The sequence below is a fragment of the Canis aureus genome, chromosome 5 (genome assembly GCF_053574225.1).
Source record: "Canis aureus isolate CA01 chromosome 5, VMU_Caureus_v.1.0, whole genome shotgun sequence".
NCBI classification, from domain to species: Eukaryota; Metazoa; Chordata; class Mammalia; order Carnivora; family Canidae; genus Canis; species Canis aureus.
The window spans coordinates 24,273,670-24,300,118 of record NC_135615.1 but is presented as its reverse complement, the minus strand read 5'-3'; the positions used below and the strand labels follow the sequence as shown (position 1 = coordinate 24,300,118).

The 26,449-nt window shown below is 38.3% G+C and overlaps 1 protein-coding gene across 1 annotated transcript in view; it reads right to left on the bottom strand.

The window, feature by feature from the left end:
- Positions 1 to 11,462: 11,462 nt before the first annotated feature.
- The window catches only part of CCDC3 (coiled-coil domain containing 3), a 115,054-nt gene continuing 100,067 nt past the window's right edge, over positions 11,463 to 26,449 (bottom strand). The window contains exon 3 of the mRNA XM_077897216.1: positions 11,463 to 14,109. Coding sequence (XP_077753342.1) covers positions 13,834 to 14,109 — 276 coding nt within the window. The 3' untranslated portion in view covers positions 11,463 to 13,833. The remainder of the gene's footprint in view (positions 14,110 to 26,449) is intronic.

The following is a 26,449-nucleotide window of genomic DNA, read 5'->3' as shown; positions in this document are numbered from 1 at the left end:
CTCACTTTGTTTATGAATTGCTCTCCTGATTCCAATGAGCATCTTTGTCTGTTAATTGAACTCTCTATCAGGTAATTAACTTATCTGTTTCATTAAGATCTGTTTCTGGAGATTCATTTTGTTCTTTAGTTGGGAATATAGTCTGTTTCTTCATCTTTCTTGACTCTCTGTGTTTGTGCATTCAATAAAACAGCCACCTAAACCAGTTTTACCAGTGGTCTCATTGTGGGAGATGAAACTCATCTGTCATCCTAGCCCATGTTCCTGATTGTCTCTTTAACCTTTGTGATTGTCCAACCCACTACCTCTGTTCCTACTGGCTCCCAGGAGTTGAGGGTTGCCAATACTTGGAGTCCCAAAGGGGAAGACTACAGTCAGCACCTACCTACATGCAAGGTGGACTAGATCCTTAGGCAGTACCTGGGAAAGTATGTACTTAGGTGCTATTTAGGAAGAAATGAAAGGTGGGTGTTTTTGCTTCCTCCCTCTGCATTGGGCCCAGTAAGTATAGCTGTGTGTGTAGGCACACCTTCAGATGCTTTTTTAAAAAATGGGAGTGTAATTGACATACAACAATGAATTACTTTTATATGTATGTCATAGCAAGAGATATTTTTATATACTACAAAATCCCCACAATAAGTCTAATTACCATCTGTCACCATAAGTATATCACAATATTATTGACTATGTTTCCTAGGCTGTATATTACATTCCCATGACTTATTTATTCTATAACTGGACATTTGGATGTATTAATCCACGTCACCTCTTTCTCTCAACTTCCTCCTTTTCCCCCTTTAATTTTTTTTTAAGATTTTATTTATTTAATCATGAGACACACACACACACAGAGAGAGAGAGAGAGAGAGGCAGAGACAGGCAGAGGAAAAAGCAGGCTCCATGCAGGGATCCTGATGTGGGCCTCAATCCTGAGACTCCTGGATCGTGTCCTGGGCATGAAGGCACTAAACCGCTGAGCCACCCAAGGATTCCCCTTTTCCCCCTTTAATAACAACAGTTTATTTCCTGTATCTTTGGGTCGGTTTCTGTTTTATTCATTTATTCATTATATTATATTGTTTTATTCATTTATTCAATATATTATTCATTATTCATTTATTCTATTTATCCATTATTGTGTGTATTTTTTAGATTATACATATAAGTAAAATCATATGCTATTTGTCTTTTCTGTCTGCCTTATTTCTTAGCATAAAACATTCATCTTCAATTTCTTTCACTAATGTTTTACAGTGTCAGCATACAGATCTTTCATCTCTGGTTAAATATATTTCTAGATATTTTATTCTTTTCATGCAAATAAATGGCATTGTTTTTTAATTTTTCTCCTACTTCCGTATTAGTATATAAAAATAAAAGAGATTTTTGTATATTGATTCTGTAATCTGCTATTTGATTTGTTTATTCCAACAGTTTTTGGTGGCATCTTTAGGGTTTTCTATATATAATGTCATCTGCAAATACTGACAGTTTTCACATCTTTCAATCTGATTTGGATGCCTTTCATTTCATTTTCTTGTCTAAATGCTGCAGCTAGGACTTCCAATACTATGTTGGATGAAGGTGGTGAGAGTAGTCTTATTATTGATCTTAGAGAAAAGCTCTCCAGTTTTCACCAGTTTGATGTTACCTTTGGGTTTTTCATATATGGCCTTCATTGTGTTGAGGAACATTCCCTCCAGACCCACTTTGTTGTAGTTTTTATCATAAATGGATGTTTATTTTGCCAAATGCTTTTTCAGTATCTATTGAGAGGACCAAATAGTTTTCTTCCCCTTCTTGCTGTCAGTTTGATGTATTACACTGATTGCCTTGGAAATATTAAATCATCCTTGCATACCTGGAATGAATCACACTTGACTGTAGTGAATGATCCTTTTAATGTATTGTTGAATTTGGTTTGCTAGTATTTTGTTGAGAATTTTTACATCTATGTTATTCAGAGATACTGATCTGTAGTTTTATTTTGTTGTGGTGTCTTTGTCTGGTTCTGCTATTGGGGTAAGCTGGCCTCATAGAAAGAATGAATTTGAAAGCTTTTCTTCTTCTATTTTTTGGAATAGTTTGAAAAGAGTATTAATTCTTGTTTAAATATTTGGTCAAAATCACCTGTGAATCCAGCTGGTCCTGGACTTTTGTTTGTTGAAAAATTTTTTTAATTACTGATTCAGTTTTGTTATTAGTAATTTGTCTGTTCAAGTATTTTAGGTGTTCCGGATTAAAGCATTGAGAGGTTGTATGTTTCTAGAAATGTATGCATTTCTTCTAGGCCGTCCAATTTGTTGGCAAATAACTTTTTGTAGTAGTCTCATAATCTTTTGTATTTCTGTGGTGTCAGATTTTAATTCTCCTCTTTCATTTTTTATTTTATTTATTTGGGCTCTGCCTTTTTTTTCTTGATGACTCTGGTTAAAGGTTTATCTATTCTGTTAACGTTTTCAAAGAACCAACTCTTGGTTTCACTGATTTTTTCTATTCTTAATCTTCATGTCATTTATCTTTGTTCTAATCATTATTATTTTCTTTCTTCTATTAATTTGGGGATTTGTTTGTTCTTTTCTATCTGACTCCTAAGGTTAGATTGTTTGAGATTTTTCTTGTTTCTTGAGGTAATACTGTATCACTAAATTTCCCTCTTAAGACTACTTTTTCTGAGTCCCAAAGACTCTGGATTGTTGTGTTTTCATTTGTCTCCATGAATTTTTTAAAGTTTCCTCTTCAATTTATTCATTGACTCACTGATTAATTGAATGTTGTGTAGACCCCATGTGTTAGTCTTTTTTATTTCTAGTTTCATACTGCTGTGGTTGGAAAAGATGCTTAATATGATTTCAGTCTTCTTAAATTTATAGAGATTTGTTTTGTGTCCTAACACATAATCTGTCCTTGAGAATGGCCTGTGTGTACTTGAAAAAAATGTATATTTTGCTGTTTGGGGATGTATGTTCTTTTTAAGATTTTATTTATTTATTCATGAGAGACACAGAAAGAGAGGCAGAGACATAGGCTCCCTGTGGGGAGGCTGATGTAGGTAGGACTTGATCCCAGGACCCCAGGACCACGACCTGAGCCAGAGGCTGATGCTCAACCGTTGAGCCATCCAGGTGCCTGGGGATGTTTGTTCTGTACATATGTTAGGTCCATCTGATCTAAAATGTCATTCAAAGTCATTAATTCCTTATCAATTTTCTGTCTGGATGATTTATCCATTGATAATATAAGTTGGGTGTTAAAGTCTCCTATGAGTATTGTATAACTTTCATTACCTCCCTTTATGTCTGTTAAAATTTGCTTTATGTATTTAGGTGCTCCTATGCTGGGTACAAAAATAGTTAGAATTGTTACACACTCTTGTTGGATTGATTCCTTTATCGTTATTTAGTGCTCTATTCTGTCTCTTGCTACACTCTGTTTTACAGTCTATTTTATCTGAAAGAAATATTATTACCTCAGCTTTTTTTGGAGTCCATTAGCATGAAATGTCTTGTTCTGTCCCTTCACTTTCAATCTGTATGTGTCTTAAGGTCTTAAATGAATCTCTTCCAGGCAGCATACAGATGAGTCTTGGTTTTTGATCTATTCAGTTACCACATTTTTTTTTTATTGGAGCATTTAGTGCATTTACACTTAAAGCAATTATTAATGGATATGTATTTATTTCCACTTTGTTGTTTTTCTAGTTATTCTCTGTTCCTTCTTTGGCTCTCTTCCCATGAGGTTTGACAGCTTTCTTCAGTGTTATGATTGGATTCTTTTCCGTTTATTTTTTATCTACTACAGGCTTTTGATTTGTGATTACCATTGGATTCACATATAACATCTTATGTGTTTGGCAGTGTATATTAAATTGATGGATGTTTCAAACATATCCTAAAGGAACTAAATTTTTACACTTCTCACCACTTTTATGTATATGATGTCATATTTTACATTATTTTGTGTATACCTTGACTAATTTTTGTAGATATAATTGATTTCATTATTTTTGTGTTGAATAAAACTGACAAGATTGGGTATCCTTATCCTAGTACTATTTTTTTAAGATTTTATTTATTTATTCATGAGAGACACACACAGAGAGAGAGAGAGAGAGAGAGAGAGAAAGGCAGAGACACAGGTAAGAGAGAAGCAGGCTCCATGCAGGGAGCCTGATGTGGGACTCGATCCTGGTTCTCCAGGATCACGCCCTGGGCTGAAGGCAGCGCTAAACTACTGAGCCCCCCGGCGCTGCCCCCACTTTGTTGAGCTTTTATCATAAACAGAGATCAAAACTGGTCAAATGCTTTTTCTGCACCTTTTGAAATGATCACAGGATTTTTATCCTTCATTTTGTTAGTATAATAGATCACATTGACCCATCCTTACATCCCTGAAATAAATCCCAGTTGATTGTAATGTTATGACCCTTTTAAAATATTGTTGAATTAAGTTTGCTAACGTTTTGTTGAGGATTTTTGCATGTACATTCATCAGTGATATTATTCTATTACTTTCTTTATGCCTTTGCCAGGTTTTGGTATCAGGTAACATTGGCCTCAAAGAATGAGTTTGAAGCATTCCTTCCTCTTCCATTTTTTGTTATAGTTTGAGTAGCATAGTTATGAAGTCCTCTTTAAATGTTTGGTGGAATTCACCTGTGAAGCTATCTGGTCTGGAATTTGTTGGGAGGGTCTTGTTTTGTTTTGTTCTTTACCAATTCATTTTCATTGCTAGTAATTAGTCTGTTCAGATTTTTCTGATTCTTCCCCATTCAGTCTTGGAAGATTTTGTATTTCTAGGAATGTATCCATTTCTTCTAGGATTTCCAATATATTTGTGTATAATTGTTCATAGTAGTCTCTTATAAATTTTGTATTTTTGTGACATCAGTTATAACTTCTGTTTTACTTCTGATTTTATTTTTTTTAGGCCCTATTCCTTTTTTACTCAATGAGTCTGCTCAAAGATTTATCAGTTTTACCTTTTCAAAGAACTCACTCTTAGTTTTATTGATCTTTTCTACTTTTTTTAGTTTCTATTTTATTTATCTCCACTCTTCTAATTATTTCATTTCTTCTATTAACTTTGGGCATTGTTTGTTCTTCTTTTTCTAGTTTCTTTAGGTGTGAGGTCAGAAACTTTATTTGGGATTTTTCTTGTTTCTTGAGGCTATATCACTAAAAACAAGTCTTTTAACTGCCTTTGCCATACGCCAGAGATTTGGAACATTGTGTTTTCATTTTCATTTGTCTGAAGGTATTTTTTTCATTTCCCTTGTGATTTTTTTCATTGACCCATTGGTTGTTCAATAGCATGTTGTTTAGCCTCCACATGTTTGTGTTTTCCAGGTTTCTTCCTGGAATTGATTTCTACTTTCATGCCATTGAGGTTGGAAAAGATGTTTGATATGATTTCAGTCTTCTTAAATTTGTTGAGACTTGTTTTGTAGCCTAACATAGGAGAATGTCCAGGGGCACTTGAGCAGAATGTGTATTCTGCTGATTTGGAGGGAATGTCTTCTATGTCTATAAAGCCATCTGGTCTAATGTGTCATTTAAGGTCACTATTTCCTTAATAGTTCCTTAATAACTTTCTGTCTAGATGTATCTATCTGTAAGTGGGGGTTAAAGTTCTCTACTATTGGGACACCTTGGTGGCTCAGTGGTTGAGTGTTTGATCTTTGGCTTAGGACGTGATCCCAGGGTCCGGGATCGAGTTTCACACTGGGCTCCTCCTGGGGAGCCTGCCTCTCTCTCTGTGTCTCTTATGATAAATAAAATCTTTTTTTAAGTCCCCTACTATTACTGTCAATTTCTCCTCTTGTGTATGATAATATTTGTGTTATGTGTTTACATGCTACTATGTTGGGTGTATAAGTATTATAAATATTGTATCTTGTTGGATTGATCCCATTTTCACCACATCATGCCCTCTTTGTCTCTTACAATAGCCTTTGTTTTAAAGTCAATTTTGTCTTTTGTAAGTATTGCTACTCCTGGTTTTCTTTTAGTCTCCATTTGATGGAGTATTTTTTCAATCCTTTGACTTTCTATGTAGGTCTTTAGATCTGAAGTGAGTCTCTTGTAGGCATCATATAGATAACTCTTTTTTTTTTAATCCATTCAGCCACCCTTTTGTCTTTTGATTGGAATATTTAACCCATTTACATTTAAAGTAACTATTGATGGATATGTATTTGTTGCCATTTAAAAATTTTTTGTCAGGACGCCTGGGTGGCTCAGTGGTTGAGTGTCTGCCTTTGGCTCAGGGTGTGATCCTGCTGTCTCAGGATAGAGTCCCACATCAGGCTCCTGCATGGAGCCTGCTTTTCCCTCTGCCTCTGTCTCTGCCTCTCTCTGTGTGTCTATCATGAATAAATAAAATCTTTAAAAAAATTTTTGTCTGTTTCGTAATTCTGTTTCATTCTTCTTTTTCTTTTCTCTTATGCCTTGATGACTTTCTTTAGTGTTATGTTTGCATTATGTTCTTTATTTTTTGTGTATCCCTTATAGGCTATAGGTTGGGGAAATTTTCAGCTGTTATTTCTTTAAATAAATTTTCTGCTTTTCTTTCTCTTCTCCTTCTGGGACTTATATAAGGCTAACATTAGTATGCTTGCTTTTGTCTCAGAGGTCCCATTAACCTCATTCAAAAATTTTTTTTTCCCATTTTGCTGTTCAGTTTGGGTTATCAACCTTGTCCTCCAGATAACTGATCTGTTTTCCTTATTGTATAGTCTACTCTTTATTCCCTCTAGTATTTTTCCTTTCTTTATTCTTCAGTGCTGATTGGTACTTTTTCTTTCCAAGTTTTTATTTAAATTCCAGTTAGTTAACATACAGTGTAATGTTAGTTTCAGAAATAGAATTTAGTGATTCAACACTTACATACAACACTGGATGCTCATCATAACAAGTGCCTTCCTTAATCTCCACCACTTACTTCACCCATCTCCCTCCTTATCTCCCCCCCTGCCATTTGTTTCTGAAATTCCATATATGAGTGAAATCATATGGTATTTGTCTTTCTCTGATGGACTTATTTTTCTTAGCAAAATACTCTCTAGTTCCACATTATTGCAAATGGCAGGATTCCATTCTTTTTACGGCTGAGTAATATTCCAGTGTATGTATGTATATACATATACGTGTGTGTGTGTGTATATATGTATATTTACATACCATATCTTTTTTATGATAGTCACACAGAGAGAGAGAGAGAGAGAGAGAGAGAGGCAGGCAGAGACACAGGCAGAGGGAGAAGCAGGCTCCATGGACCGGGAGCCCAATGTGGGATTCGATCCCGGGTCTCCAGGATCGCGCCCTGGGCCAAAGGCAGGAGCCAAACCGCTGCGCCACCCAGGGATCCCTACCATATCTTTTTTATCCATTTAGCAGGCAGTGGACATTTGGGCTCTTTCCATAACTTGGCTATTGCTGATAATGCTGCTATAAACACTGGGGTGCATGTATTCCTTAAAATTACTATTTTTATATCCTTTAGGTAAATACCTAGTACTGGATTTTAATTTCTGGATTATAGAGTAGTTCTAGTTTTAATTTTTTGAGGAATCTCCATACTGTTTTCCAAAGTGTCTGCACCAGTTTGCATTTCCATGATTGGTAACTTTTTATATTTTCTCTTTGTTGAAGCTTTCATTGTGTTCATCCATTCTTCTCCTAAATACAGTAAGTATCTTTAGGACCATTATTTTGAAGTCTTTATTAAGTAGGTTGCTTATCACTGTTTTATTTAGCTCTTTTCTGGTTTTTTTATTGTTTTATCATTTGGAACATTTTCCTATTTCCTCATTTTGCCCAGTTCTCTATTTCCATTTATTAGGTAGTTTAGCTATATCTCCCCATGGAAAAATAGCTTGGTACAGGAGATGTCCTACAGGACTCAGAAGTGCAATCACCCTTGGCCACTAGATCCAGGCATTGAAGGGGTGTTTCCTGCATGTGCTACCTGTACTCTCCTGGTGGGTGGGAGGTGGCCTCAGGCCTACCTGGTTGCCATGCCTGATTGAATCTTTGGGGGCACACTTCTGGGTGGGAGGGGGTTGGCTCCCAGTTATAGCTACTTTTGGGACTTTGATGGGCAAAGCTGTCAACCTGTTGACTTTGAGGCCCAGACAAGGTCTAGGGGTATGTAGAACTCTCAGTAGAGCATGCTTCTAGCATTAACAGTCTAGAGGGAGAACTAAAAATGGTGACCACCAGCGCTGGGATCAGCATGGTAGTATTAGATAGCAAAAACTGTTGCTATCAACACCTCAGTCCCTGGTGTTAGGTCCAGGCTCCTCTTGGGTCTCTGTCAGGCATTTGAAGATTAATGACTCTCCTTAACCTATGCTCTACACACTCTCTGATCTGGTGTTTTTGCCCTGGCTTCTGGGTTCAGTATGTGCACAGGCTTTTTAAGAGTGGGTTTTCCTTTCCTTACAGTTCTGTAGTTTGCCTAGACCACCCCCCCATTCATTTTCAAAGCCTGTGTTTTAGGGGCTCATCTCTCCTATACAGGACCTAAGGGCTACAGTACCTAATGTGGAGCATGAATTTTTGCTCCTCAGGGAAAAGTTCTGTACCTTTGAGATTCTTCCCAACCATGTAACTCCAAGCCTGGGGTATTTTGTGCTGTTGTTTTTTAAACTTGGTGAAACCATCTCTCCCTTTTCTTTGTCTTTCTTTTTTTTAATTTAAATTCAATATGCCAACATATAGTATAACATCTCTCCCTCTTCTACCTATCTGTGTTATCCTTTGTTGTGGAGGTTCTGTTCATCCAGTTTCCAGGTCCCCTTCAGAGGGAGTTTTTCCACATTTAAGTGTGGACCTAATGAGTCAATGGGATGATGTGAGATCAGGATCTCCCTACACCACCATCTTGAACCCCCTCCTCTGGGCAATTTTTAAAGTATCAAAATGGACCCCATTCTGGGAAATACTAGATGTTCATTTTCTCTGCTGATCCTGATGTGACAGCTGGATTAAGTAGGTCTGTGCTCATTAGCAATTGCCTTTTTGTTTGTTACAGTCTTGTAGGACTCGTAAACACAAATCCCACTGACTTTCAGAGCTAGGTGTTTTGAGGGCTAGTCCTGAAGTAGAATTCTTAAAAGTTGGGGCTGTAGATGTCACATCCCAAGCCTTCTCTCAAGGAAAAGCCAGTATTTGGAGATTTCCTTCTGATTGTATAGCACTGTGCAGTGGGTGGGCACCATTTATGGCAAGAGCATGTCTAAGTCTTTTCTACTCATTTTGATATAGGTCCTTTTAGTTGTCTCAGCATGGAAGATTTGCGTGGCTAATTTCAGGGTTTCTTTTCCATGTGTCACTGTGTCTGTGGGAACAGGGGGGTTCAAGAGCCTTCTATGTTACCATTTTTTAAAAAGATTTTATTTATTCATGAGAGACAGAGAGACAGACAGAGGCAGAAGCAGGCTCCATGCAGAGAGCCTGACGTGTGACTCGATCCCGGGTCTCCAGGGTCACACCCTTGGGGCTGAAGGCAGCACTAAATCGCTGAGCCACCTGGGCTGCCCTATGCTACCATCTTTAAAGCTGCCTCAATACTTTCTTTTTCTAAACTTTTTATAAAGAGTTTATTTATTTATTCATGAGAGACACACAGAGAGAGAGGCAGAGACCTAGGCAGAGGCAGAAGCAGGCTCCATGCAGGGAGCCTGATGTGGGACTTGATCTCAGAACTCCAGGATCACGCCCTGGGCCGAAGGCAGGCGCTAAACCACCGAGCCACCCAGGGATCCCAATGCTTTCTAAACTATGTGTGTTTGAGGGGTTTTTTTCCCCCCTATGATGGGGAGAGTGGAGCATGGCTGGATTATGGGAGGAGTCCTCACTGAGGAAAATATTTATGATAAAAAGAAAATATTGTGGGGAGCTAGGTTTTAAGAGGTGCAATATGAACTCAAGATAACAGGAACAGGCTTGACCCTGGATGTGGTCAATAGGGATGTGCCTGCCTTGAAGGTGGAAGAGAGGAGAGGATGACAGAACCACACAGTGTCAGGGATATTCAAGGAAGTTGAGAAAACATTTCCGAGTGCACCGTGTTTTCTTGGTAAGTTTGGAGGAACTACTAATTGTGAGAAAAAGGGAGGTGGCTCAGTGTTAACATGAAAAAGAACTGGAGATGTGGTGACTGGAAAGAGGGATAGAATTTAAGATAAAGATTGGTAGGAAAATTATATGGAATCCCACCAATACACTCTCATTTCTGACATGCATTGGGCCTTTGTGGTGAGTATCAGAAACAAAAATTATTCTTGTAATAGCTATTGAGGACAGAGGGTCAGGAACCAAGCTAAGCATTTAAATGAACTATTTTATTCAATCTTCTGGACAGCCTTTAAGGTAGAAGTATTTATTATCCTCCTTGTACAGGAGCCAGTATAAAGAGAGAAATCAAGATGGCACTGAATCCTTGATTGGCCACCTATACTACTTGTGTCCACTGGGCAATTTATTTAATCTCTTGAAATTCCAGATTCCTCAAGCATGGGGAACAGGGTCACTATTAGAAATAGTAAATGAGAATATGGATAAAAGAGCTTAACACATGCTGGGTACTTGATTCTTTAAAACCATTTTAGAATATGGAGTGTTACTGAACTAACAATTTGATTCAAAGTCACTGATTTGAGTTTATGTTCTCTTTCCCCTAAGAGAGATGGAGTGTTGCACCACAGATGTGAAAATACCTGTTAACTTCTGTTATCAGGCAGGTACCAGGAAAAGTGTGACATAGGCTGGCCTCAAAAAATATTCTTGCAACAGTGGTCTGGAGTACAAGAAGGGCATTCACATTCAACCACACTGTGGAGGCCTAAGGAACTACCCCCCACACACACACACAAAAATACCCCACACTAGCTGTGGCTCCTATGTCTATAGTTGAAGGCTTCTAGATGCTGTCTGCCTCTCTTTTGTGATTTGGTGTCTGATGAGGCCAATTGACTTTTGCAAAGTAGAACTCTTGGTTTGCATCTCAGAGATAATGCTACAACAGGTTGGTTAAGCATATCAATTTTGGAGTACTTCTTGGGTTCTTTTCACATAAAAAATTCCTACTAGTATAATAAACAAGTTGCAAGGGCTACAGTGAGATGACAGTGCAGCAGACAACAGGGACCTGGGGACTTCTCTTTGGCAATAGATTCAAATGTATTTTTGTAGACATTGATAAATGAAGCTTCTTGTCCCCCGTGAGGAACAGGCCTGGATACCATTGCTTTTCTGCAGGTGTGTGGAGAGGTGGGAACCCTGGGAAAGAGAGGGTCAAACTATATCCTCAGGGGAACATCAAAGGAGCTCTGATCTCAGTCTCCTATAGGCCTCAGGTGTGACTCACAGATGCTTCCCCAAATGGTTTTAAAGTGCTTTTCCAGGCCAAAGCTGGAATCTCCCTGACCCAAAAGAAATACACATGCCTTACCATTGTGGCTGAAATACTGCTCGTATTTATTAAAAAGGTAGAACATAATGCATCTGTAGGGATCCAGGTTCCACAGTTCTCAAAGCACTAGCTGTAAATCACCTTTAGGTTTGTCATTCCCTTGGGTGGAAGCAAAAGTGCTTTAATGAAATGGCCCCAGAAAGAATAAACTATTGTACCATACTATGGAGGATGCTGCTAATAAAGGAGCAGGAGAATGTTGGAAAATGAAGCAAAAGCTGCCATTCTATCTAGTTCAGAGTGCAGACATCTCCCTTTACATCTCCCCTTAGAGGCAGCCCCAAGTGACACAGATCCACCCTCCCAACCAGCTGCCAGAGCAAGAATGTGGTTTTCCTAAAGGCAGTAGAAGGGAAATCTGACAGTATGATAGCCATTTCCAATGGAGAGGACAACACTGTCAGGTGCTGCAGTGCCTGGGGTGGTCTAGGGGGAGACTTCCCGATGAGGAACCTGCAGGTTCCATCTGGAGCAGCACAGAAGAGAGACTTGTAGATTTGGAGGTCCATCAGAAGACAATTGTGGGAGGATCAGCTGCCTTCTTAATGACAACTGGGACTGGATCAAATGTACCTAAATTAAGGGCTCAGATGTTCTATATAGTGGATACTCTTTGTACTTGTAGTACCGTCTTTAAAGGTTTCTTTCCAAACAGGGTGAAGTGCTCTGAGGTCATGTACAAAATCTGACACACTGACAAGTGGACTCATGTGCAAACATTATTCCCAGGATTGGAAAGTGTTTGCATTCAGAAGCAAGAGTTTGGAATGCCTGGAACTGTGTCTGGCATTTCCACCATAGGCATCTTTGCCACAAGTATTTTCACTGCATAACTCATTGGCCAGAAGGCAATTTGGCCATTGAGGGGCCAAATAAAATAACAAAATATAAAAGAGGGACCTTAATATTATTTCTTCATTTTGTCCTTTTTAAGAGAAGTATCAATTTTCCAAATACTGGGATGCATATTTTAACTGGGTTTTGTATTTCATTATGAAAGCCTTCTACATTGTTGTTCCATCTTTAGCATAATGATGCATATCTGTCCATAGACATTCAAAAGTTCTATGGGACATGCAAAAGAAAAACTATAATGCATTTCTGAGTTATTACAATTGATAAACTACTACTCTGTATTACAGTATGGTATGCAATCTGGCCTTTATACTCTTATTTCACACTTCTAGTTAGTTACTGTATTTTCTATCAGGTCGATATATGGAGTTATTATCCACTATTTTAAGACCACCCTGTATACTGGTCATAAACTATTAAGAGGCCTAAGATTCATGTAATGTAAAAATGGGAACTTAGTTTGGTTTCATTTCTCTGTTGACAGTTATTTTATCTCTGACAACAACATTGCCTTTCACCCAATTAAGTGGTGAAAAATGCTTGCATCAAGACTCTGTAGAACTGTGTGAAACAAGATCTTTGGATGCCTGGATGGGAATGAGGCAACATCACTTGATTCCAATAGGCAAGAAGGTGTCTTTGCGGAACAGAAGTTAATAGTGTACTGGGTCAACTCACCTCGAATTCAGAGCAGTTGAGTTAATGAGCAACCATAAATTTGCATTTAGCAATGGCAGAGATATTGCACAGGCTCCTTCCAGCTCAGGAACATGGTTTGATAAACCACGACCAGTCCCCAACGGCAGTTCCCCTTTATATTAAAGTGGTCCACAGATATCCACTTTAACTCTGGGTAACTGGTGCTGGAAATCAGGAATAATTCATCTTATTCAATTATCTGCTGCTGCTACCCACCCCCAACTCAAAGCACTACGTGTTATGAGCTATGCTTCAGCTGTGAAGAAATGCTGGTTAGAGTAGGGACACCATGCATGTGTTTATTTACAGACATCCTCGGGTGCTTTGCAAGGCCTCCATCCTCCTTCTGAAAAATGTGACAAATGAGGCACCAGAAGGTTCCAAGACTTGCTGCTCAAAACTAATGGTAGTCCTGGAGCTCATAGCTGGGGTTCACACTGCCTCTCTTCTGAAATAAGGCTCAACCCCTTGATTCTTATACATCTAGAGATTCTAAAATATTCTTTCCACAGTAAGTACACTTTCCTGTGTGCTCCTGAAAGCTGAGGACAGGCCTCAGCAAGCACATGATATTCCAGGATCCTGCCTCTGGATTTGCAAGCAGGGAAGGGAAGGAGCTGAGCAACTAAGAAAATAGCAAGACGTGCCCCTTAAAGTAGCTAGACACTACCAAATGCATATTAAAAAGATCATCCACAAGATTTTTTGACCTAAGTGCACATTAAAACCTATCATCACTTTAGATTCCCTGGCAAGAGGCAACATGTTTCAGCAGAGCCAGGCAAGACTCAGTCTCTGCTACCCCCGCAGGTAGGTGGCACCCGGTGGCTCCTGCCCCAGGGCATTAATGTGTGGGATGGCACCTGCTGCAGCTGCTAACTTCTCGCTGAGCTTCTGGTTCACCAGCTCCAGGTGGCGACCATTCTTCCGTGCCTGCCTCAAGGACCTCTTGACCTTCTTCACCCGATCCCGAAGCTGCTTGTTACGCTTCTCCAGGGTGGCTACCTTCTGCTGCAGTTTCTTGACATGGTCCTCCTCCTCAAACAGAGCCTTCTGTACTGACGAACACATGAGCTGGGGAAAGAAATGCGATGGGAGAGGCAGGTGAGTTGCTCTAGGGAGGTTTTGTGAAATTTCCCTGGGTGCTGCCTGGGTGCTCTGACTTAGCCAATGGCTCCAACCCCAGGATGAGGACAACCCTCAAGGCCTTTTCTTGGTTTCACCCTGTGAACCCTGCCCTAATAGCAAATATAAAGTACCCTCTTTGGGGTACCTTTGATAATTTAATTTTTTAAAGCTGTTGCATGGTTTGTCTTTTTACATGCTTACCAACTTGTATACTATTAATTCCCTGAAGGGGTTGGTAACTTTCCACTTTTTGATTCAGCAATTTTTTGCCTGTTAAATTCTAATCTGGGTTTAAAACAGTTTCCAGAAAAGCCAAAATTTGAGGATCAGCCACAAAGGGCCTTCAGGGTATTTCTACTTAACAGGCTTTGCCTGCATTATGCATCAAATACATAATGGAAATTATTCTGGTCATGGCAGGATGGACTTCAAGTACAGGGCATTTTTTAAAACAATTTTTCTTTCTTACCTAAGCCACCTGGTTCTACTTGTGGCTTCAAAAGCCACCAGGCTTATGTCTACCACCCCCTCAGGACCCAGTGCAGAGGCAGCAGCCTCAAAAGCACCCAATCCTTCTGTGAAAGAAGCCTGTTTATCTTAGAGTTTTGGCCTGAGAAACAGACTTCTAATTTAACACACAACTGAAGACCCACTGATAAGACTCTCCAAAGACTGTGGAGGCCAATGGGAGTCATCTTCATACTCCCCCTATGTCCCAAGTTGCCAGTGCCTCCAAGAAAGAAGCTTGTATACACATCTGGCACCCTGGCTTTTGTGTCTGATGCTCAAAGAACACATCCCTTGAGACTATGGCATGTGTGTGAGTTCATCAGGACAGTAGCAACCAGAGAAACACTTCTTAACTGTATCACCAAAGAGCTCAGCACAGAGGGAGCAGACAGAAATGCCCATCTCCCCATCTTCTCCTGGAAGAGATAAATCTGCCAACTTTAATAGTTGCTACCTGAAGTTCTGGTTTCCAACCAGCATGAATCTAAGTGCTGAGATTCTCCCCCTTGAGACACTGAAAGGTCTTGGCACACCCTCCACTACTGGGAGCTGCAAGAATGAAGTAGGCTGCTCAGACAGTCACAGAAATTGAGAGACAACCAAGAGTTCATAAGCCAGAGGAGAATGAAAGATGTGGCTTTTTTATCTAAGGCTTAGAAACCAATACAGAGAATAGATCAAAATGAAGAAACAGAGGAATATGCTCCAAGGAAAAAAAGAAGATAAAATCCCAGAAAAAGACCTTAATGAAATAGTGAGAAGTGATTTACCTGACAATGAGTTCAAAACAACACGGATAAAGCTGTCCACTGAATTTAAGAGAGTGACACATAAACCAAATGAAAATCTCAACAAAAAGAAAATAAAAGTACCTAATAAAAGTGACAGAGTTGGAAAATACAATAACTGAATAGAAAAATACTACAGAGGAGTTAGTGCACTTGAAGACACAGAAAGAAAGGATTCATGAACTCAATGACAGGTCAGTGTAACTTATCCAATCATAACAGCAAAAAGAAAAAAGATTGAAAAATAGTGAAGATAACTTAAGGGACTTGGGGACCCCATAATGTGAATATTGGTCTGCTTGATGTTGTCCCCGAAGAGGAAGAGAATAAGAGGTAGAAAATGTATTTAAAGAATAATGGCTGAAAACTTCCCTAACCTGGAGAAGGAAACAGGCATGTAGATCTAGGATGCCCAGAATAATAAGAGGAACCCAAAGAGATTAATCACAGTATATCTCAGTGCTAAAGTGTCAAAAAAAAGGAGAGAAGCTTAAAAATGGGGAGGGGGCCTTTTTATGTACAAGGGGACCCCCCCACCATGAAACGGTCAACAGATTTTTCAGCAGAAATTTTCCACACCCATAGAGACCTGCATGATAAACATGGGCATATCTCATTTTGTTGTGCTTCACAAATACTGCATTTTCTAACAATTGAAGATTAGTGGTGATTTGCTAAACAAGTCTATTGGTGCCATTTTTCCAACATTTGTTCACTTTGTGTCACATTTAGGTAACTCCTGAAATATTTCAAACTTATTATTAAGTGTCATGGTGACCTAGGATCTCTGATATTATTCATACTTGTTCTAGGGTGTCACTATCCACACCCACATAGGAAGGTGAACTTAAACGTGTGTATTCTGACTGCCCCACCAACTGGCCATTCCCCCATCTCTTTCCCTCACCCTGTTCCCTGAGACACAGCAATAGTGAAATTAGGCCAGTTTATAAGCCTACAATGGCTTCTAAGCGTTCAGTGATAATTCAGCTTAGTGAGGATGGCATGGCAAAATCTGAAACAGGATGAAAGCTAGACACTTTACACAAAATAGTTAGCCAAGCAGTGAATGCAAAGGAAAAATTCTTGAAGGAAATTAAAGGTACTACTCCCATGAACACACAAATGATATGAAAGCAAAACAGCCTTATGGCTGATGTGGAGGAAGTTTTAGTGGTCTGGAGAGAAGATCAAATCATCCACAGGATTAAGCCAAAGCCTCATCCACAACAAGGTTCTAGAGCTCTCCTTCAATTCCATGAAGTCTTAGAGAGGTGAGGAAGCTACAGAAGACAAGTGTGAAGTTAGCAGAGGTTTAAGGAAGACACCATCTCTATAACATCAAAGTGCAAGATGTAGCAGAAGTGAGGATGTAGAAGCTGTAGCAAGTTATTCACAAAATCTACCTGAGATAATGAAGTTAGCTACCCTAAAGAGATTTTCAATGTAGATGAAATAGCCTTCTATTGGAAAAAAGGATGCCATATAAGGCTTTCATAGCTAGAGAGGAGAAGTTAATGGCTACTTCAAAACTTCAAAGGACTGACTGACTCTTTTGTTAAAGGCTAATGCACCTGGTGACCATAAAGTTGAAACCAATGCTCATTTACCATTATGAAAATCTTAGAGCCCTTAGGTATCATGCTCAGTCTACTCTGTGGTCTATAAATGGAACAAAAAAGCAGGCTGAACACACATCTGTTTACAACATGGTTTACTGAATATCTTAAGCTCACTGTTGAGACTTGCTCAGAAAATAAGATCTCTTTCAAAATATTACTACTCATCGACAATACAGCTTGTCACCCAAGAGCTCTGATGGAGATGTACAAGGAGATCAATGTTTTCATGCCTGCTAACACAATAACCATCTGCAGTCCATGGATCAGGGAGTCATCTTATATTTCAAGTCTAATTATCTAAAAAATACACTTTATTAAGGCTATAGCTGCCACAGATAGTGAGTCCTCTGATGATCTGGACAAAATAAACTGAAAACTATTCTAGATGCCAATAAGAACATTCATGATTCATGGGGAAATGCCAGAACATCAACATTAACAGGAGTTTGGAAAAAGTTGGTTCCAACCCTCGTGGATTACTCTGAGGGGTTCAAAACTTCAGTGGAGGAAGTCATTGCAGAGAAGATGGAAGTAGAAGAACTAGAATTAGAAGTGGAGTCTGGAGATGGGACTGAATTGTTGCAATCTCATGATAAAACTTGAACAGATGAGGAGTTGCTTCTTATGGATGAACAAAGAGAGTGGTTTCTTGAGATGGTATCTACTCCTGATGAAGACACTGTCAAGATTGTTGAAGTGAAAACAAAGGATTTAGAATATTACATAAATTTAGTTGATAAGACAGCAGAGCAGGGTTTGAGAGGAATGGTTCCAATTTTTGAAATTGGAAGGCCTACTCTGAGTAAAATACTATCAAACAGCATCACATGCTACAGAGAAATCCTTCATGAGAGGAAGAGTCAATCACTCTAGCAAACTTCATTGTTGTCTTAAGAAATTTCCCCAGTTACCTCAACCTTTTGCAATCACCACCCTGATCAGTCAGCAGCCATCAACGATTACTACTCCCTGAAAGTTCAGATGATGATTAGCAATTTTTAGCAAAGTATTTTTAAATTAAACAATTTTTACATACACTAGGAAACAAAAAAACTCATTTTACTTGTATTGTGATATTCAATTTATTGGGGTCATCTGGAACTGAACCCATAATATCTCTGGAAATAAAAAAAAAAAACTGCCAACCAAGAATATCTTGCCCCACAAAAGTGTCCTTCAGAACACTGAAGGACACTGGAAGTTTTCCAGACAAGCAAAAACAAAAGAAGTTATCACCTCCAGACCCACCTTTCAAGAAACAAAGTTGTTCTTTAAGCTGAAAAGAAAGGGCGACAATATATGAAAGTATAAATCTCATGGGTAAAGGTAAATATATACTAAAATTCAAAATAATGTATGTTATAAAGGCAGTGGATTAATTGCTTATAAAGCCAATACGAATGTCAAAAAACAAAAACAAAATAACCATACACATATATGTTAACGGATAAAAAGATTGTGACATCAAAAACAAAATGTAAGGAGAGAGAGTGTAGAGCTTTAGAATGCTTTCGAAAATAAGTTCTTATGATTTTTAAAACAGACAGCTGTACATTGCTTTATATAAACTTCATGGTAATTACAAAGCAAAAACCTATAGTAGATACACGAGATAAAGGTCTCTAAGCATACCACTACAGAAAATTATCAAATAACAAAGAGAGCAAGAAAAGAAAAAGGAATAGAAGAATTACAAAATAACTGGCCAACAATTAACAAAATGACAATAAGTACATATCAATTATTAAAGGTTAGTGGTCTAAAAGTTCCAATCAAAAGACAAAGAATAGTTTTAATGGATCAAATGCATGACCCATCTATATGCCTACCTATTAAGAACTCACTTCAGCTTCAAGAACACACCACAGACTGAGGGTGAAAGGATGAGAAATGATATCCATGCAAATGGAAACTAAAGGAAAGCTGAGGTAACTACGTTGTCAACAGAAAAATAAACTTTAAGAGACAGGCTAGTAAACACAGATCATGATATAGTGATAAAGGAATCAATTCATCAAAGAGATAGCATCTGCAAGTATTTATGTACCCTTCAGAGGAACACCGAAATATACAGAGGAAATATTTACAGATCTAAAGAGAGAAATAGCACTATAGTAATAGGGGACTTTACTATCGCCTCCATCAAAAATGAATAGATTATATGGACAGAAAAACAAGGAAACATTGTACTTAAACTACATGTTAAACCAGATGGACCTAACAGATATATACAGACCATTTCAGAAACAGAAGAATACACATTCTTCTGAAATGCATGAAACCATGGAACATTCTCTATGTCCAATCCTATATTGAGCATCACATCACACATCTTAATAAATTAGAAGACTGAAATCCATATATCAAGCTGCTTTTCTAACAAAAATACTATTAATTACAAGAAAATTGGAAAATTCACAAATGTGTGGAGATTACTTGCTTGATCCATTGGTTGAGAGCATGTTTAATCAAAACCAGAAAAAAAAATACAGAATGCAGTAAAATCTAAGAAGAAATTTCAAACAACCTAACTTTATACCTCAAGGAACTCAGGAAGGAAGAAAATACAAAGTGCAAAGTTAATGAAAGGAAGGAAATAATAAAGATCAGACCAGAAATAAATAAGAGAACAAAAAGACAACAAAAAAGATTAGCAAAACAAACAGAATAGACCAGGAATCAAAGAGCTGTTACAACTTTTACCACAGAAATTGGGCAATGAGAAGAAATGGATAAATTCCTAGAAACATACAACCTAGCAAGAGTGAATCATGAAGAAATAGAAAATCTAAACAGATTACTAGTAAAGATATTGAATGAGCCATCTCTAATCAAAAACTTGCCAAAAAAAGTCCAGAACCAGATGGCTTCAGTGATGAATTCTACCAAACATTTAAAGAAATATTAATACCATTCCTTGTGCAAAACTTCCAAATTGATTTTATAAGGCCAGCAATTACCTTGATACTAAGATCTAACATCTAAGATCTAAGATGACACTACAGAAAATAAATTATAGGTCAATAATCCAATGAACATATGTGAAAAAATACTCAAATTATTAGCAAATGAATTTAAATATTAATAAGATCATACACCACAATCAAATAGACTTGCTCCAAGGATGCAAGGGTGGTTTAACATCTGTAAAACCATCAATGTGATATATCATGTTAATAAAATGAAGGATAAAATAAAATAAAATGATGGATAAAAACCATATGATCATCTCAATAAATGTAGAACAAGAAACTGACAAAATTTAACATCCCTTCCTGATAAAAATAGGGAGGGAATATACCTCAACAAAATAAAGGCCATATATGAGAAGCTCACAGCTAACATCATACTCAGTAGTGAAATGCTAAAAGATTTCCCCCTAAGATCAATAACAAGACAAGGCTGCTCACTCTCACTACTTTTAAGTGCTAATACAGCAATTAGACAAGAAAAAGAAAAGGCATTCAAATTGCAGTAGAAAAAGTAAAACTGTCTCTTTACAGATGACATGATATTATATATAGAGAGAACCCTAAAACTCCACAGAAAGCTGTTAGAATAAAAAAGTTCTATAAAATTGCTGGAGATAATATTAATATATTAAAATCAGCTGTGTGTCCATTCTCTAATAACAAACTATCAGAAATAGAAATTAAGAAAACCCATTTACAACTGCACTAGAGTGTATATAAAATCTAGGAATAAATTTAACCAAGAAGGTAAAAGATCTGTACAGTGAAAAACTATAAAATTCAATTCAATCCCTATCTAAATGCCAATGAAATTTTTCACAGAAATGGAATAATCATAAAGTTTTTGTGTGACTACAAAAGTCCCTGAATAACCAAAGCAATTTTGAGCCACAAAGAGGAGACAACACACTTCCTAATTTCCAACTATGTCACAAAACTATGGTAATAAAATAATATGATACGGGCATAAAAACAGACATAAAGATCAATAGAACAGAGTCCAGAAACAAACCCATGCATATACAATCAATTAATTTACAATAGGGAGGGAAGAATATACACTGGGGAGAAGACAGTTTCTTCAATAAAGGGTGCTGGGAAAACTGGACCCCAATCTTAACATCATACACAAAAATTAACTCCAAATGAATTAAATACTTTAATGTAAGATCTGAAAATAGAAAATTCTTAAAAGGACAAATATAGAGTAAGCTCCTAGACACAGGTGTTGGCAATGAATTTTTGGATTTAACAACCAAAACAAAAAAGAAAAAAAAAACCCAAAAGTAAACAGGTAAGACTCCAACAAACTAAGAAGCTCTTCTGCACAGCAAAGGAACTATGAATGAAATAATAAAAAAAAACACCTAGGGTAGACTGGGAAGGTGGTATGAGGTTCCTGAACTCAACTTGTCCCACAGACACACAGAGACACAGAGACAACCACATGTATTGTAACTCTCCCAGAAAACAACTTGAAGACTGGTAGAACAGATCCTCCACAGCTAGCTGTAGAGAGAAGGCCACACTGAGAAGTGTAGGAAAGGATAGAAATGCAGTCAGGAACCAAACCTCTGATACAACCAACCACAAAAGTGAGAGTCATCACAAGTATGGAAAAAAGAGGACATCAGACTCCACATGGGGCACAACCACCTGCCTCCTAGGGACCCACACAGAGAAAACAAGTCCCTATAATGTCTGGCTTTGAAAGTAGTGGTTCTTAACACCAGGAGAGCCTAAGGGTGATAGGAAACTGAGTTCCCACCCTTTAACAGCCCACATTTCAACTAACTCTGCCCAAACACAGTTTGAAAAGCACCTGATAGATGTGAAAGAGAATTGTTGACTAATTTTAGGATGAGTGCCAGAAGTGCAGCCATCTGCAGATTTCTCCAGGAACAAAAGTGCTGACAGGTACCATTTTTCCTACCTTCCCCCATCCTAGACAGCCTGATACTTGGAGAGTGTTAACACTGGCTGTCACATCTACCATGATAGCTGCAAACCCCACTCCAGCAGGCAGTCCTCCAATGTGGCTTCTGCCCCACCACACCCAGCAGGCAGCCCAGGATAGGAGTGGTACCTCTCCAAAGTGACTCCTGCCCTGGGGTGGGGGTAGCTAACCTACACACTCATACCCACAGCTCCCACAGCCAAGCCTCTCACTGGCTGTGCAGGGAGCAAACCCTACTCATCGGTACACTCACATCTGTCCTAGTATTAAGTGTAGACACCCAGGTTAAGTGCCAATCCCACCCACCAGCCAGCCTAGCCTCTAAATTGCACAAAAGAGCAAGAATTGTACAAAAGTGTGCCCGTGGCATTTACAGTGGGTCATTTCAGCCAGCTGAGCTGAAGGCCAGCTCCACCATCAAGCATGCTCACATCAATTATGGTTCAGCCACATACAGGGGACATCCCTGGAGCACTCATGACCAGAGGAAACTGAACCGCAGGGCACTAGAGGATCCTATATACAAAAAGCTATCCTTTCAAAACTCAGTCAGCCTACCTAATTCATAGAAACAAGCACAGAGATTTGATGAAATGAAGAAAGGTATAGATCTCAAATGAAAAAAAAAAAAAAGACAAAGTCCCAGCAAAAGAGCTCAATGAAACAGATAAGCAGTATGGTTGATAAAGAGTTCAAAGTGATGGTCATAAAGATATTCCCTGGATTTGAGGAAAGAGTAGATGAACTCAATGAGAACTTCAATAGAGGCGAAAAGTATAAAACAGACAAAGAATACACTAAATGAAAAGTATACTAGGGGGAAATCAACAGAACAGAGGATGCACAGGAAGGATGAATACTTAACCATTTGCTTCAATGTGAATGGAACTGGAAGATATTATGCTGACTGAAGTAAGTCAATCAGAGAAAGACAATCGTATGGCTTCACTCATGTGGAATATAAGAAATAGTGAAAGGGACTCTAAGGGAGAGGAGGGAAACTGAATGGGAAAAATTAGGAAGATAAACCATGAGGGATTCCTAACTCTGGGAAACAAAGGGTTGCAGAAGGGGAGGCAGGTGGGGGAATGTGGTAACTGGCTGACGGGCACTATGGAGGGCACGTGATGAGATGAGCACTGGGTGTTTTATGTTGGCAAATTGAATTTAAATAAAATATATTTTTAAAAAAGAGGATGCAGAAGAATGAATCAACTTTCTGGAAGGCACAGTAATTGAAAGTAACAAAGCTGAGCAGACAAAAGACAAAAGTATGTTAAATAAGAAGGGAAGTGGTAGCAGGGTGAGGACCTAAGCTCACCTCATCCCAAGAATACATCTAGAAAACTATCAAATCATCCTATACACCCCAGAAATCAACTTGGAGACTAGCAGAACAAACTTCACAGCTAAAGGTAGAGAAGATGCCATGCCAAAAAAGGTAGAAAGTATAGAGACATATTTGGGAGAGAAACAGATCATTGTCACTATAGTCATGGAGAAGGATGAAAGACAAGGGTGCATAGAGGAAAATTAATCCCTATAACAAGTGGCTTAGAAAGTGAGAGATACCAAATTTCATGACTTCTGGCAACCAGTGGGACTTAAAGTCTGAAGTTTTAAAGGTCAATGGGCTTCAATTGGACAGAGCCCAGAGTGCATTGAGGCTGCTCTTAGAGAGAAGGCAGGGCAAAGGGCCTTTAACTTACAGCATGGAAATAGTGATCTTTAAAATACATGGGGAATACAGTAGGGAGGTTATTTGGTTATCTCAGAGTACATCCCCAAAAGGCAGTGTTCATGGAGAGACCCCTTCAGGAACAAGGTACCATTTCCCTCCCTCACCACTCAGCATAATCAAAGGAGCACCTACAAGAATTAGTGCAGAGCAAAAACACTGGCTACGTAATTTGCTTACATCAAGCCCCCCCACACACACACACACACAAACACAGACACACACATACACACAGACTCCAATGGAAGTGCTCTTCCCAGTCATGATTGCTTTAGTCCAGCATAGCAGGCCCTATCCCATAGAAGATCAGCCCAAACCCTTACTGACACCATGTATCCGTACCCAGGAACCAAACACTGCCCATAATTAGCAAAGCCTTACCTCTGCAGATGACTGGCCTGAAAAATAAACAGGCAAGGACTAAACAGCAGAGTGCATGCAGCACACACTGGAGACATTCTGTGAAGTGCCAGGCCTGCTACACAACAGGGTACTACAGGATTTCCTCTTCATAAAGCCATTACCCTCAAGAACAGGAAATGTAGCTGACTTTCCTAACAAAGAAGCAGGCAGAGAGACTTAGACAAAATGAGAAGACAGAGGAATTTGTCCCAAATTAAAGAACAGGAAAAGACCACAGCAAGAGACCTACATGAAAGAGATAGAATAATATACCTGAGAGAGAATTTAATAGAGAATTTAAAGCCCAAAGATACTCAATGGGCTTGAGAAAAGAATGGAAGGCATCACTGAAACCCTCAACAGAGAGATAAGGAATAATGTAGCAGAAATAAAGGTTAATAAACAAAATGAAAAACACACTTGATGGAATGAACAGCTGGCTGGAAGAAACAGGAATAAATTAATGACCTAGAAAACAGAGTAATGGAAAGAAAACCAAGCTGAACAAATGAGTGAAAAAAGAATTATACAAAATGAAAATACTCAGAACTCAGTGACTGACTCCATCAAATGTATTAACATTGACGATACAGGAGTCCCCAAAGAATAAGAGAGAGAAAAGGAGTCAGAGGATTTATTTGAAGAAATAATAGCTGAAAATTTCCCTTATCTGGAGAAGGAAGCAGATATCCAGATCTAGGAGGCACAGACAACCGCCAACAAAAGCAGATCTACACCAAAATTTATTGTAATTAGTATGACAAAATATAGTGATAAAAAATAGTAAAAGCAGCAAAAGAAAAACAGTAACATACATGGGAAACCCCATAAGGCTAGCAGGGGATTTTGCAGCAGAAACTTTCAAAGCAGAAGAGAGTGGCATGGTATATTTAAAGTGCTGAATGTGAAAAATCTGCTGTTAAGAAAACCCCACCCAGCAAGGATATTACACAGAATAGAAGGAGAGATAACATCCTTCCCAGACAAATAAAAACTAAAGGAATTTATGACCACTAAGCCAGTCCTGCAAGAAATATTAAAGGGGACTCTTTAGTGAAAACAAAAATCAAAAGTGAGAGTATGAAGGTAAGAAACGCAAAAGCAGGAAAAAAATATTTCTGCAAAAAAAAAAAATCAAGAAACTCACAAAATAAAAGGATATAAAATAGGAGGATGGGTTCAAACTTTAACAATCATCACCTTAATATAAACTGCTCTATACTGAAGAGGTTATATAAAAGCCTAATAGCAACCACAAACCAAAAACCACTAATAAAGGGAGTCTAGGTGGCTCAGTCAGTTGAGCATCCAACTCTTAATTTTAGCTCAGGTCAAGATCTCAGGGCTGTGAGATCAAGTCCCACAACAGGCTCTATGCTCAGCAGGCAGTCTGCTTGAGATTCTCTCTCTCCCTCTGCCCCAACCCCTGCTTGCCCTCTCTCTCTAAAATAAATAAATAAATCTTTTAAAAAACACTAATAAATATGCAAAGAATAAAGAAAAAATCCAACTACATCACTAATGAAAACAAGGATGAGAGAAAATCTTCAGAAACAACCACAAAAAAAATAAGGTGGCCATAAATACATATCAATAATTACTTTGAATGTAAAATGACCAAATACTTCAATCAAAAGACATAGGGTGAAAGAATAAATAAAAAATAAAAGACCCATAGAGATGACTACAAGGGACTCATTTGAGATCTAAAGCCACCCACAGATTAAAAGGGAAGGGATGGAGAAATATTTATCATGCAAATAGATGTCAAAAGAAAGCATGACTAGCAATACTTTTATCAGACAAAATAGACTTTAAAACAAAGACTGTGACAAGAAACAAAGAAGGACATTATATAATAATAAAGAGGACCATCCAACAAGAAGAAATAATAATTGTAAATATTTGTGTACCCAAGACACCTGGGTGGCTCAGCAGTTAAGAGCCTGCCTTCGGCTCAGGGCATGACCCTGGGATCAGGAATTGAGTCCTGCATCAGGGTCCTTGCAGGGAGCATGCTTCTCACTCTGCCTGTGTCTCTGCCTCTTGTTCTCTCTCTTTCTCTCTGTGTCTCTTATGAATAAATAAATAAAATCTTTAAAAACTTTTGTATACCCAATGTAAGAGCACTTAAATACATAAAAACAGTTAATAACAAACAAAAGAACTGATAATAAAACAATAAGTAGGGGACTTTTAACACCACACTTAAATCAAAAGACAAATAATCTAAACAGTAAATCAACAAGAAAACAATGGCTTTGAATGACACACTGGGCCAAATGCACTTAAAAGAA